Below are 14,738 nucleotides of genomic sequence, written 5' to 3'. Positions count from 1 at the left end.
CTTTTAAGAAGAATTTCATACTTTTTTTTTTTTTAACGTATTCAATTTCTTACTTTAAAAAAAAAAAAAATTCTATTCTTACAAGTCTATATCAAATCGAAGTACGTGAGGACGGTTAATATTTACAACATCTTAACTTCCAAAATCATAATTATTATTTCAAAGAAGAAAATCATAGTTACTACTCAAATTTGTACAGTAAGTAAACCAAATTATACGTAAGAGTTCACAAATTATATAGGAGAGATAAATTGTACTAAGATAATTCTGTGTCATGAATTCAACAATTGATTATATAAAATGTAATACAATACAATAGACTATGACTCAACAATATAGTAGATTATATGAAATTAAATATAATATATGTAGTTAATATTTTAATGAATCGGAAATTATATATACGGTGTTAGATATAGATAAACTTTGAAAAAAAATAATAAATATGAGTGGACCATAGTACATTGTATTATATATATTCTCCTATTGTGGTCCTTGAAACAATCCACCCCCACCCCCACCCCTCCCCCTCTCCCGTTAGGTTAGTAGAGAATTGAATTTTGGGAGTGAATGGATATATATCAAGGTTGTATGCATGCATGTTATCCTCTTGTCTATTTTCTTCCTCTTTTTTTTTTTTTTTTTTTTTTTTTTTTTTTTTTACATCAAAAGTATTATATTCTTTTTTCGACATTATTTTGGATCATATTGGAAATCAATGAACGATGATTTTTGAAATTTATAATACACATGGTGCACATACAAAGAGATGGATTGAGCATTCGAGTGGTCCTTGATTGAGTATAAGAGACCTGTGGTACAAGCAAGCTAAGCTATTTGCTGAAACTTCTCACATGCATTCACATGTTGTATTAGTAAATTAGTTATATTTCATTTATTTTTTTAGGAAAAAAAAAAAAAAAAAAAGATGACTGGATTATATGAATATATTAAGTAGGTGGTTCATCTAAACTTATATTACTGACATGATAGTCCTTAACAAAAGCTAATTCATAGATTATTTTCGTCCTAAATTGTTAAGTGAAATAACCTAACAATAAACAATAAATATATAACGTTTATCATAAAGTAAATCATTGGAGCTATGAAGTACAAACCTGTGATGGATCAATCGGTTAAGGCCATGAATATGTTTTATAAAAAAATTAAAAGTTTAATCTTTTTGATTTGTGAAAAAATTCACAATCATTATTTGAAGATGTTTTCTGTATGAAATCCTATTTTGTAGTAAGTAAAATAAAATTTGAAAATAATATGGAAATTAGGGCGTTCGTGTGGACCATGAATTGAATAACATTTGTCAGAACATGAGTATGGCCTGGGGTGTTAATTAAGATTGTGGTCATGATTGTTATTGACTCTTTTTTTGGATTTAGTTGGCTTGTCTTATGAAATCTCTTGCCTACATTCAACAACTTATGACATGTCTTTTGTTCAAATTATGTAATAAATTAATTTCTTTTGTTGCGAGGGAGGACATTTTTAGTCACTATCTATGATTTATAATACTCGATAAATTTTGTTCTTATTATAAATATTTACAGATCACATAAGAGAGGTAAATAACTGTCTGTGTTGGATTATATTGTCTTAGATCCAATAAATACATTCCTATAACTAGTGTATCATATCACTGTTACATTTAGTTTTAAAATTTTAGTTTCATCACATTTTATCCGATGAATTCGTTGACATTACTACATTTGATCTATTTTTACACTTTTTATTCAACTTACTTTGATTTGTGGGACAATTTCATAATTTGATAATTATTCTTACTGAAGAAAAAAAAACTCATAATAAACAAAATAACTATAACACTTCTTATTAAATTATTGTTTATTATATCATTTATTAACATTTTTAAGCAATAAAACTATAAGAGGATAGAGGATAGATCCTAAGATTGCAAATTGTTAAAATTAGAGTTAATTTAAATTGTAATATATGACCAAATGTGACACTAAATGGGACCAAACTAAAATTCCAAAATTAAATGTGATAGTCTAGAAAGGGGATGAGTATGTGGAGTATAATTCTCATAGTATAAGGTTGTTCTATTATTGGTAACATGTACTCTCGATCTTATTGCATAGGGTCTTTTTAGATCGATTTTATCTTTTGTGTAATTTGTGGACTATTACACAGAAGCATCAGTTATTCAATGCACATTCTCAAATCAAATTAAATATAACAATACCATAATACTTATGAACGAAAAGTAAAATCTTCTCTGAAAAATGAAAAAAAAATTAAACTCCCTTCACTTTCTTATCGATTATGACCCATGCCTAACATCATTAATTCATCTTCTTCTTGAGCTGTTTTTCTCCGTGTCACAATTGAATTCTATTCCCAATCATAACCATTTTTCCTATAACACCCAAAAAAAAAAAAAAGTGATTTAAAAAAAAAAAAAAAACCTAAAATCTACTCCATTTCTCTCTCTTAAAAAAATATACTGAAAGGATTAAATATTTTAAGAATACACCACAAATCACTACATAAAAGGAATAAGGTCAAATTAGCCACTATACTACACACAAAAATATAATTCAGTCACTCAACTAAAAAAAATAAAAAATAAAAAATCAATTCAGTCAACAAACCAAATTTGTGGAATTAGATCCAAAACGATCGGCAATCCAAGTAAATTGTTTGCCTCTAAATAATTTTCTAAATAATTTTGGCAACACATGAAATTTAGTCTCTTTTTCATGGGGTGAAAGCGTGAAGCGGAGGTTTGAACCCATAGCCTTTGGCATGAAATTAACTATGATACCAAATTGGAACATGTGCTCAATCTTAACTAAAAATCTATAAATTAATATTTAAACGACATATTTATGTTTATATATTATATATTCAACACACTCAACAAATTTTTAAAACACATAATTTTATTTTTCAACATATAGCCGTGGTCGGTAGTCAAATTACATAAACCAAATAAACAAGTAAACTGTAAACAAGATAATAAGGTCTTCTCTTGATGGTTCAAATATTCTTAATGCATGAATGCTCTGATTTTTCTACCAAACCGGCGACAAGTGGATGGCTTAGCTTGGAAGAGTTTCTATACTAATAACGTGGCTTCATACATAGTTTGAAACAAACAAGACGATGATGTTATGTTGCATCATTTTCACTGCTAAGTAACCAAGTATATTGTCAATGTTGATAGACTCTGTTTGGGTGATACCTTTGGATCCATTGTGGTCAGCCCAATAGGCCTAACTCAAGGAGTAGAAAAGTAGGCCAAGGAAAACTTGTTGTCCAAACGCAGCCCATGGGTTTGCAATTATAGACTAGACAGTTGCCAAATAGTTGGGGACTGAGTGCTCACTGCACTAAACTCTAAACACTTTGCACAATGCTAACCAGCTTGATTGACGTGAGTGACCATGCATTCCTCTCCTTTAAGAGAGGTCAGGCGTTCAAACCCCTCTCGTATGACTATTAGCCTTCTTAGTTTAAGTCGCAGAGCCTATAAGTATATATGCTACCAAATCATCAAGAAATCTTCCTTCATAATATCAAATACTCACTCATAGTACAGTAAATTAAAAGTTACCAAAACACAACAATTTCTTCTTGTCACTCAAATGACAGAAAAATAACAGGCCTCTTGTGCAGGCAGATCAAAATGAATCTTGAATGCCAAGGACTTTTAGACTTATTATTATGACAAGTTCCAAATTCAATCCTTAATTTCATGAAAAACAACAAAGAATCTTGAACAAGTGTTCTCCAACTCGAAAGAAATCTGCAATTAAACCACCAGACAGAAGTATACCAGGTCATAAAAAACATCCTAGGATAGTTCAGCACAATTAAGGAGAAACCTCCTGTATTGAATTGAGGCTTGGCTCCCACCCCACTTCCTTCCACATCCTTGGCGTCTGTATCGGAGGCACAAACTTCTTCTTCTTCGTCCTCTTCAACACGAACTCCGGCCACTCCTCCCTGGAGAAATAGTAGTCCTTAGCAGAGCTGAAAGAGTCCTCATCACTAACATCTGTCACTTCTTCCACACTCAAACTCGCCTCCTCACCGCTCTCTACACCGCTTCTTTTAGCCTCATTGCCGCCACTCTCAGCAGCTCTTTTAGCCCGGGCAGCAGCCCTTTTGGCCCTGGCAACTCTCCTAGAATGCCTGCGCTTTAACTTCTCCACCGTCGAGGAAGGTATGATGTAATACTTCTGTCCAGGTAGCAGCCTGTCATCTGCAGCCAGGACAGACTCATTGGGGTGTTTGAAGATTCCTGGTTTCGCAACAACCATCCCGGGATACCTCTCGAGAACATTTGATGCAGAGATTACATCCTGGAACAGCTCTTCCCGCCCCCCGGGATGCACTATCCGCACTGTTATCTCCCTCAGGCTGCTCAACTCCAATGATGACACTGCAGAGTTTTCCTTGATGGCCTGTTTCTTTGTCGTCCTAGGTTTCTCTTCCCCGAGATTGAAACACATTGTTCCAGCATTCCAGACAGCTGGTAAACCTGGGTTAAAATCGAAACCAGCATGTAATCCACATATAGGCATAGAATCTGGGGTGTTTCTTGGCCAGCCGGTATCATTTTGGCAGTGAGAAATCCAAAGACATAGCTGATAACATTGTATCAACTAGCTCTTTTATTCTCCGCTGCTTTAGTGAAAACCTATGTTGTCTCTGACTGATAATTACAAAGCAGAATCGGACTAACAATGTGCCGATGAGGGTACAACTTGCTTTTTGTGTCAAAAGTTAGAGGATATATTTCATCATTTTTTCTATTAAATTAAGAATTTAATATTTAAAGTTTTTATTTAAAATATTAAAAATTATACTAAATTATTGGGCTGACTATGAGGTTGTCTAGCACGGGTAGAAATTCTGTCTCTGAACATTTCTTACTAGAATGGAAATAGGAAAATTTTTCTATTCCTTTCCCAAGGGATAGGGAGTATACTGTAGAGCCTACACAACTTTCCTACGAGATTCCGAAGTTTGCTACATCGCTTTAGAGCTTTCTTGCACCTCTACATAGCATCTCATAATTTGTAGAATAGTCTAGAGACATGCACATATATATCAACTAAAGGTTATAGAGATGTTTAGAACATTCTAAAACTTTAAAGAATTCTTAAGTTTGTATAGAGATTTTGGGAGGATTCTAGAGAGTAAATCTTGACGGTAGGATTAAGTAAATCTCCACCCTCCATCGAAGATATAGAATGAATATAAATACCCCTCAAGGGACCTCATTTGTAACCATCAAAATTGAGTTCAAACAATCAAGTTTCTATTTCATTTTAAATTTTTTAGAATGAAAAAACAGGCATATCAAATTAAACATTGTGTGTGATGGAAAAATGGTTGAACCATTTATTAGGAAGTCAAGTTTTAAGAATTTCTCGGATTTCCTGACGATCATCCTCACTGCAGTGACTGCTACAAAATTTAGAAAAATAATATAGACTTGGACCAGCTGACCTCACACCAAAATAGGTGAGCCTTTTCAAAAGGGTAAACCAAAACCATCAGGAAAACATAGGGTAAGCCATGCCCGGGTGCCTGCTGCTCCAGCCCCTTGGGACCCTTGAGGTGGGCTATTTCTCTTAGCAGCCAAACCCATAATTGAGGATTTATCTAATACAATTTTTCAAATCACCAAAAAAAAAAAAAATCTATAGATAATGAAAGTATTGGTCTTCGATAAAATTTTAAACTCTCCGAATAAAATACTAGGTGTTTCCATTATTAGATCAAAAGCAAGTAAAAACAAGTTATTTAGGCTATTAGTTATTTAATTCTCACCGTGCAGAACATTCATTTCTTTAAGTTTCTAAATAGCAACCTATGGAGACAAATTATCATGCCTCTTTGATTTTGATAATGAGATATCTGTTACTCATAAAAGTCTAAGTTAGTGAAAAAATTTCAAATTTAATTTAAACTATTAAATTCAAATATTAAACTCTTCTAATTTTGTTACATTATATATTAATTTTTATTCACTTGCCACAATTAATTTTTATTTTTAAATTTTGTTATTTAATTATTTAATAAATATGACTAACATGTAATTTAATTTCACCATTCAATTAAAAGATTTACTAGAGAAGAAGAAGAGAAATTTTATGCTGGGCAATTAATCTAATTTCGGTATAGGTAGTGTCTATATAGTTTAATCTTGTTCGGAAAAAATCACAACATAAAATTATTTATCATGACCCATAGATGCAAGAGAACATGAGTTGATCATTTGCTTTTATAGTTACACTAGTTACCACACGCATTGCACGGATAGTTTGCTGTCTAATGTGTATTTTTAAATTAGTGTTTCAGAATTATCAAAGTATCATTTGATATCCTTACATATATCAATGCAAGATTATCAAATTGTTGGGAGAAGATTATCAAATTGTTCATAAAAGTAAATATTTTAAGAATACATAACTATACATGTGGCAGAAATGTTGAATTAATTAACCATAAAAATTATGAATCTACAGTATAGAAATTATGAATCTACAGTACAAAAATTATGAATGTGCAGTATAGAAATTATGAATCTACATTATACATTATATGAATCTACAGTATAGAAATTATGAATCTACAATATAGAAATTATAAATCTACAGTACAGAAATTATGAATCTACAGTACAGAAATTATGAATCTACATTATAAATTTTATGAATCTACAGTATAGAAATTATGAATGTACAATATAGAAATTATGAATGTACAGCGTGTCCACTATGTACATGGTGGACACGGGTCCATAGCATAACGATTCGTACTTTTGTTTTTGTTTTTTATTTTATTTTTAAAATTTTAAAATAAAAGAGTGATAATTAATTGGTTTAGGAAGATTTGTTTTTAGAAATAATGAAATTACCAATATGCCTATGATATTTATATTTTAATTAAAAAAGTATAGTTTTACACAAATATAGAAACTTAATAAGAGTAATTGTTTGTTTAAATGAATAGTTTATATTATTTTTTTTGTTAGATGACAAAAAATGATCATGTCACGATAATACTAAGATCAAGATTGGATGTTTTGAAAAAAAAAAAAAAACTAAAAGTGGACTATCACCTATAAATCTAGAACAAAAAATGTAATTAACTCTTACACATACATATAAAACTACTATATTATGATTATGACATATTTATTATGGTATTATAATTATGGTGCGATATTTCTAAAATAAATACATCATTATAATTCTGTAATTAATTTCTTCATTGTATTCATATTGGTCAAAGTATCTCTGAGGTCCCTGTACTATAATATTTTGTTCAATTTAATCTTTTTACTTTAATTTTGGTCATATTAGTCTCTATACTTTAAAAAAATTGAAACAGTTAAGGAAAATAGTCGATGTGAGCAAATATTTATGTATTTATTTTGGACATATTAATGTAATATATTGGTACTAAAAATAATTAATTTTAAATATTTATAAAATAATATATGAGTTGGCATATTAGTATAATGACGTGGTAAAGATAATGCTAGCGCCACATAAGTTATTGTTCTTAATTGTTTTATTGTTTAAAGTACATTGACTAAATTGAACAAAATTAAAATAGAATGACTAAATTAAACAAAATACTATAGTACAAGGACCTCATAGATACTTTGAACTATTCATATTGTATTAATTTCCTTAACTATAATTTTGCATAGTAAATTGTTTGTCTCCTTGCTATATAAAAACGAAATTTCCTTTTAATAAATTGATTGACGTGTAAAAAAGAATGATTGACGTAGTTGCCAAATAAAAATTACTCCGTCTTTTACTAATTTTTCAATATATATCATATAAGACTAGTATTTTGTTATGCACGATGTGCAAAAAATAGGTGCCCACTATTAACAAATTATATTAAAATTTTAAATTTATTTAAATTTTAAATATTTAAATTATTGTAAATAATAATACCAATAATGTAAAATATTTTTATAAATTTGATATTTATATTTTAGATAATAATTAACCTATAACTCAAATATATAATGTGTATATATTATTATTAAAGAAGAAGATAAGAAAACATATGGTGGATGCATGTGTATGGTAATAATAGTGGAAAAGATAATGGAAGTTATAATGGTAGGGGTACATTTGTCCAAAATATTTTAAAGTATAACTCTTATAGCATAATATATAAAAAAACTTAACGGAAAAAACGGACATAAATGAAGAATATAACAATCATTCACACTTATTATGTTTTTAGATTAGAAAACGTGTTTAATATATATAAAATATCTAATAATACAATGTATTTTTATAAAAATGGAAGGAAAAGTAATAGCACTAATGTCATTATGTTATATATACATATATTATATGCATATATATAGGCATATAGCTCACCAGTTATAGCTATTATTAAATTCATAATTTTTTGAATTAATAATTTGTTTTAAATTTAAACCGTAAATAATTACATCTCCTTATAATGAATAGTTTTATATGTATATGTAAGAGTTAATTCCGTTTTTTGTTCTAGCTAATATACTAGATTGATTTATCATAGTATTCAGTAGTTTCTTGTCTTGAGGCTAGCTGTTACTCCACTACCAAATTAAATTATATACAATATTAATTTCCTTACAATTTCATTTATATTTAGAAAGTATGACTACATTTTCTATACACCGTGACAACATGTCATTTGATGAAAATATTGTGTTTGAGCCTCCTTCATGCTTAAAGGTTATTATTTTCGTATTTTATTCAACAATGAAATTTTAATGTGGTTTTATGGGGATAGATTGTTTATTTGTAAATTTGCGAGCACATTTGTCTAATTTATATAAATCCAAAACAATGATATTTAAACACCAAAATTTCAGCATTGCATGTGTACATATACACATTAACTATTAATTCAACAATTATTTGTTCGAATTCAAGTCAAGATAACATCAAAAAAACATAATCGATCCAAATCATCTCTTCAATTACACTATATAATATTGTGATGTTATAATTTATATAATTATATATCGATCTAAATATTTGTAATATATTATAACAAATCCATTTCGTACGTGAAAATACTAGTAAAATAATGAATAATAATCGAGCCATGATGGAGTGATGGACACTAGGAACTGATTATTTCCATTAGTCGCCCGATGGACACTAGGAACTGATTATTTCCATTAGTCACATTACTGGGGCTAAGGAATTTTACCTCTTTGGAAAGAATAATCAATAATTTTATTTGATGGTCTGGAAAAGGAAATTCCGGTAAATGATGAATAATTTCACGGAAATTCCTGAAAGTATATTATATAAAACCGTGTATGCATGCTCACGTAAAATCATCATTGTTTAATGCTAGGTTTTATTATCATAGTATTCAGTAGATTCTTGTCTGTTGGGTTTTGCTCCACACCCAAATGGGAAGCCAGAAGAATCTGAAGTTCTTGATCTATGGGAAAACTGGGATGATTGGGGGCATGTTGGGGAAGTTGTGTGAGAAACAAGGCATCCCTTTCGAGTACGGGAAGGCCCGTTTGGAGGATCGGTCTCAGTTGCTGTCGGACATGGCCGGAGTCAACCCGACACACGTCTTGAACGCCGCCGGGGCAACCGGCACGCCCAACGCCGACTGGTGCGAGTTCAATAAACTGGAGACAATTCGGTCCAACGTTGTCGGGGTGTTGAATTTGGCCGATGTTTGTGAGGAGAAGGGTGTCCTGTTGCTGCACTTTGGGAGTGGTTGTATCTATGATTATGACTCGGAGCACCCGATGGGTTCGGGTGTCGGGTTCACCGAGCAACATAGATCTAACTATGATGGTTCCTTCTACTCTAAAACTAAGGGCATGGTAACATTTCTTGTATTATTATTATTTTTTTGATCGAGGACTGAAACTTACATTGGTTATTCGAGAGTGTATCTGTACAGACAGACGATTCAGCCTCATAAACTTAATTGATAAAAGTTATCTCTGACAACATGAGTTGAATTTGTATTGTAACCTTGTATTTACTGAGAGATTCGATCTTTAATCGTTGCAGGTGGAAGATTTGTTGGGGGAATACAAAAACATATGTGTCCTGAGGGTTAAAATGCCGCTAATCTCCGACCTCAACCATCCTCGTAACATAATAAAGAAACTCCTAGGGTACGAGAAAGTGGTGAATATCCCAAACAGCATGGCGGTGTTGGATGAGCTGCTTCCAATGGCGATCGAGATGGCCAAAAGAAACTGCAAAGGGATATGGAATTTTACCAACCCTGGCGTCATATCCCACAATGAACTTCTGCAATTGTACAAAAAGTATGTTGACCCTGCTTTGACTTGGACCAACTTTACCTTGGAAGATCAGAGGAAAGTTCTTGCTGCCGCTCGTTGTAACAACGAGCTTGATTCTTCGAAGCTGAAGCGTGAGTTTCCTGAGTTGTTGAGTGTCAGAGAGTCATTGATAAAGTATGTTTTTGAGCCTAACACCAAAAATGTTTGATCCTTAAACACAGGGCAATAATCTTTGTAGCGTTTGGTCAAATAAAGTTGATGATGTCTTAATGTTTTGCAGTTTGTGTTGTGGTGATTCAGGAATAAGGGAACAGTTTCCCATATAAAATAGGTCATTGGTGTTTGGACTTTGGAGTTTGCATAATATATACTCTTTGTTGTTTCAATTTACTCTTGTAACGCAATTTTACTCAATTTAGTTAAAATATTTTAAACTATATAATATAATTATAATTAATAAACTGTTAGTTATGTGGCACAAATCCACTCACCATCCTCCAGCACTCACGTACTGCATGCCGCACCATCACCCACGTAATGCACATGTTCCCATTATTCCATGCGCATTTGTCTCCCTTTTTCTCTTAATTGGATTCTATAAATAGCCTTAGGATGATTTTGCTCATTTCATTACACATCAATTTATTGAATTCATTTGCTTTCTTTTCTCTCCTAGAGATATATATAATTACATTTATGTAAAAACATGGCTTAAAATACAAACGTGTGAACATTTCTGGATAAAAGCTAAAGATAAACAAATCTTTATCAAATTTATTAACTACACCACAAGATTCTCAAAAGTTGTAACCCAAAGAAAAGCATAATTATTGGAACCATTTGAGTACTTAATAACACAAGTACTGACACAACACATACTGCCAAACATTAACACACGACGCAATTATTTGACATATATATATATATAATGCTACAACATTAACTTTAGAACTGGGAGATTGGTCGGTGGTCTTTTGTTCAAGGATCAAACTTTTTGCTGTTAGGCTCAAAAACATACTTGATCACCGATTCCTTGACTCCTAACAGCTCAGGAAACTCACGCTTCAACTTAGAGGAATCAAGCTGGTTGTTACAACGAGGAGCAGCAAGAACTTTTCTCTGTTCTTCCAAGGTAAAGTTGGTCCAAGTTAATCCAGGATCGACGTATTTTTTGTACAATTCCAGAACTTCATTGTGAGTTATGACACCTGGGTTGGTGAAATTCCATATCCCTTTGCAGTTCCTTTTAGCCATTTCAATTGCCATTGGCAGCAGCTCGTCCAACACTGTCATGCTGTTTGGGATGTTCACCACCTTCTCGTATCCTAGGATCTTCTTTATGAAGTTACGAGGATGGTTGAGATCGGACAGTAGTGGCATTCGAACCCTGAGGATGCATATATTGTTGTATTCTCCCAAAGGATCCTCCAGCTATAAAAGGTTAAAAGATAGTTTTTCACTTTTGGTTTCACGATTATATAACCATTTTCACATTTAGTCTCGACTATTATTATTATTATTTGGTCCATCCAACTTTTTTTTTTTTTTTAATCACTGGTAACCGAACTTCAGACAAGTGACCTATCTTGAAGGTCAAAATTGTCATTTTCGATCTCCTCCTCGAAAAGTAAGAAAAAAGGTCAATTTTGTCCATTAAGATAAATCATCGGTGATAAAAAAAATTAGGTTATAGAGAACAAACGAGACAGATTTAAAAGTTATTGGACCAAATGTGAAAAATTAATACTCCGCAAACAAGGACAAAATATATATGAAATGTTCACATAGTTGTGGAATCAAAATTTTTTTCTTTTTTTTTTTTGAAAAAAAAAAAAAAACTAGTTAAAGACTAACTTGAGTTTTAGGCTATGTTCGGTAAACCTAGCTGAAAAATTAAAAGGAGTTAAAAGCTGAAAAGTTACAATCTTGGAGCTGAAAACTGAAGAGTTGTTATGCTTGAAAGTGTTTTACCTTTGATAAAATAAATGTAAAAAGATAAAAAATGACATCTCGAAGAAAAATAATTAAAAGTGTGATTGGAAAAAATGTTACCATGCCCTTGGTTTTAGAGTAGAAGGAGCCATCATAGTTGGATTTATCATGCTCCGTGAACGCGACACCCGAACCCATCGAATGCTCCGAATCATAATCAAATATGCAACCAGTTCCAAAGTAGAGCAGCAAGACACCCTTCTCCTCACAAACGTCGGCCAAATTCAAAGCCCCGATAACGTTGGACCGGATTGTCTCCAGTTTATTGAACTCGCACCAGTCCACATTGGGCGTGCCGGTCGCCCCGGCGGCGTTGAAGACGTGTGTCGGGTTGACTCCGGTGATGTCGGACACCAACTGAGACCGGTCCTCCAAACGGGCCTTTCCATACTCGAATGGGATGCCTTGTTCCTCACATAACTTTCCCAACATGCCCCCAATCATTCCAGTTTTGCCATAGATCAAGAACTTCAGATTCTTCTGCTGCTTTTGGTTTGCCATTATATTTGGGAATAGAATTGAAGCTACTGAATAATATGAAAAGTGTATGTAGTAACGTATATATTATAGAGGGACGGGACACGTATTTATGCAATCGTTATGCTATAGAACCGTGTCCAGCATGCATGCAGAACACGGTGACGAATGATGGACACCGTAACGGTGCCGGCACCGTTCTCTTCCACTTTTTTTTTTTTTTTTTTTTCAGACCATTTTGTTATAGGAGTATATGTTTACAATTTTATCACTATATTTTCATAATGTCAGAGCTCTGTGTTCATAATTGCATAACTGTACATTCATAATTGCATAACTGTACATTCATAATTACATAACTGTACATTCATAATTGCATAACTGTACATTCATAATTACATAACTGTAAATTCATAATTGCGTAACTGTACATTCATAATTACATAACTGTACATTCATAATTGTGTAACTGTACATTCATAATTACATAACTGTACATTCATAATTGCGTAACTGTACATTCATAATTGCGTAACTGTACATTCATAATTGCGTAATTGTACATTCATAATTTTCGAAACTCTATGTTCACAATTTTAGAGCTCTATGTTCATAATTTTATCACTATATGTTCACAATTGTAAGTCCATATTGTCAGAGCTCTGTGTTCATAATTTAATAACTTACATTCATTATTCCATAACTGTACATTCATAATTGCATAACTGTACATTCATAATACCACAAACGAATAACGCCGTTAATGACGAGACAAAATCAATTTTTTTAAAAGAATTAAAAGGCCGAATTTTCCCTTAAAATAACATCGTTTTGGACTCGTGTCCACAGCATAATTTGCGGTATTTATGCATGCAGATCAATAATGTAGTCATGGGGAGAAGTTGAGGGCCTGTTGTATATAAGATATTTTAATGCATATATATATAATATACAATCGTTATATCGTGCATCAGGGCACACACTGCAGCCCGGCCCGGCGCACAATGCAGATCAATAATGTAGTCTTGGGAAGAAGTTGAGGAACCGCTGTATATAAGATATTTTAATGCATATATGATATGCAACCGTTATATCGTGCATCAGAACACACACTGTGCGCCCGGTCCGGCCGCCCATCACCACTCAGTCAGTCAGTCACTTCTTTTAAGTGTTAATAAATAAATATTTTAAATAAAATGATATTAACGTGCGAGAAACTTTATCCCATCAAATATTTGAAACCACATATTTCCACCCACCGCATTGAAGGTTTGATTCTCCTTGTCCACATGCAATTTGTAGGGTAAGTTTAATTAATATTGATTTTGGCCTTATTTGACCATACTAGTTTTAAAATAAATGCACATTGCACAACTGATTTAATAATTTCGGTATTTGTATTTAAATAAGTAATTTAAAGTATATCAATGCAAGATTATATTTGAGAAGTTCGTTATAATTAACATTAAATTAATTTTTGTATTTTTTTTAAAAAATAATTATCTAAATAGTTATTGTAGTTGGTAAAGGAATTAGGTAGTAGTCACTATTTTTTGTTGAAATCACTTTAAATTTTGTTAATTCGCTTTTGGATATGTTTGCCATTGTCTTCGTTTTCATTGCTTGTCCATTATTTTTTTGGTAGTGTATTATATGTAATTGAGTTACTGGTGTTAGTTTGTAAAAAGAACATATTTGAATCTAAAATAGGTCAACAATATTATTGTTTTTTTGGGTGATTGTTGTTTCAGTTTCATAATTATATTGGATTTAAATGTGCTGGCTTTATTGTATGAGTTGCAAACATTAATAGTGTCAGAATAATGAGTATGCATTACTTACACAAATTGAATGCTGAAAATACCAAAAGAAGAAATAGAGAATGGACAAAATCATATCATTGGCGTAACTCTTTCACTTATATCCAGAAAAGGGACTAAGCTAAAGGGAGTCAATGATACAC

The 14,738-nt window shown here is 31.9% G+C and overlaps 2 protein-coding genes across 2 annotated transcripts; one reads left to right on the top strand and one right to left on the bottom strand.

Moving 5' to 3' along the window:
- The first annotated feature begins 9,442 nt into the window (after positions 1-9,442).
- Positions 9,443-10,557, top strand: LOC109171845 (bifunctional dTDP-4-dehydrorhamnose 3,5-epimerase/dTDP-4-dehydrorhamnose reductase-like). The gene is made up of 2 exons (XM_019320921.1): positions 9,443-9,874; positions 10,068-10,557. Exons 1-2 carry the CDS (start codon positions 9,443-9,445, stop codon positions 10,512-10,514), a joined length of 879 nt encoding a protein of 292 aa, XP_019176466.1. The 3' UTR covers positions 10,515-10,557.
- A 576-nt stretch (positions 10,558-11,133) lies between these two features.
- Positions 11,134-12,886, bottom strand: LOC109171982 (bifunctional dTDP-4-dehydrorhamnose 3,5-epimerase/dTDP-4-dehydrorhamnose reductase-like). The gene is made up of 2 exons (XM_019321105.1): positions 12,359-12,886; positions 11,134-11,737 (listed from the first exon to the last, which is right to left on the bottom strand). Exons 1-2 carry the CDS (start codon positions 12,797-12,799, stop codon positions 11,285-11,287), a joined length of 894 nt encoding a protein of 297 aa, XP_019176650.1. The 5' UTR covers positions 12,800-12,886; the 3' UTR covers positions 11,134-11,284.
- Positions 12,887-14,738: the final 1,852 nt, after the last annotated feature.

This window comes from Ipomoea nil, unplaced genomic scaffold (genome assembly GCF_001879475.1).
Source record: "Ipomoea nil cultivar Tokyo-kokei standard unplaced genomic scaffold, Asagao_1.1 scaffold0382, whole genome shotgun sequence".
Lineage (NCBI taxonomy): Eukaryota > Viridiplantae > Streptophyta > Magnoliopsida > Solanales > Convolvulaceae > Ipomoea > Ipomoea nil.
Note: the sequence above shows the minus strand (reverse complement) of the source record. Positions and strands in the feature narration are given on the sequence as shown.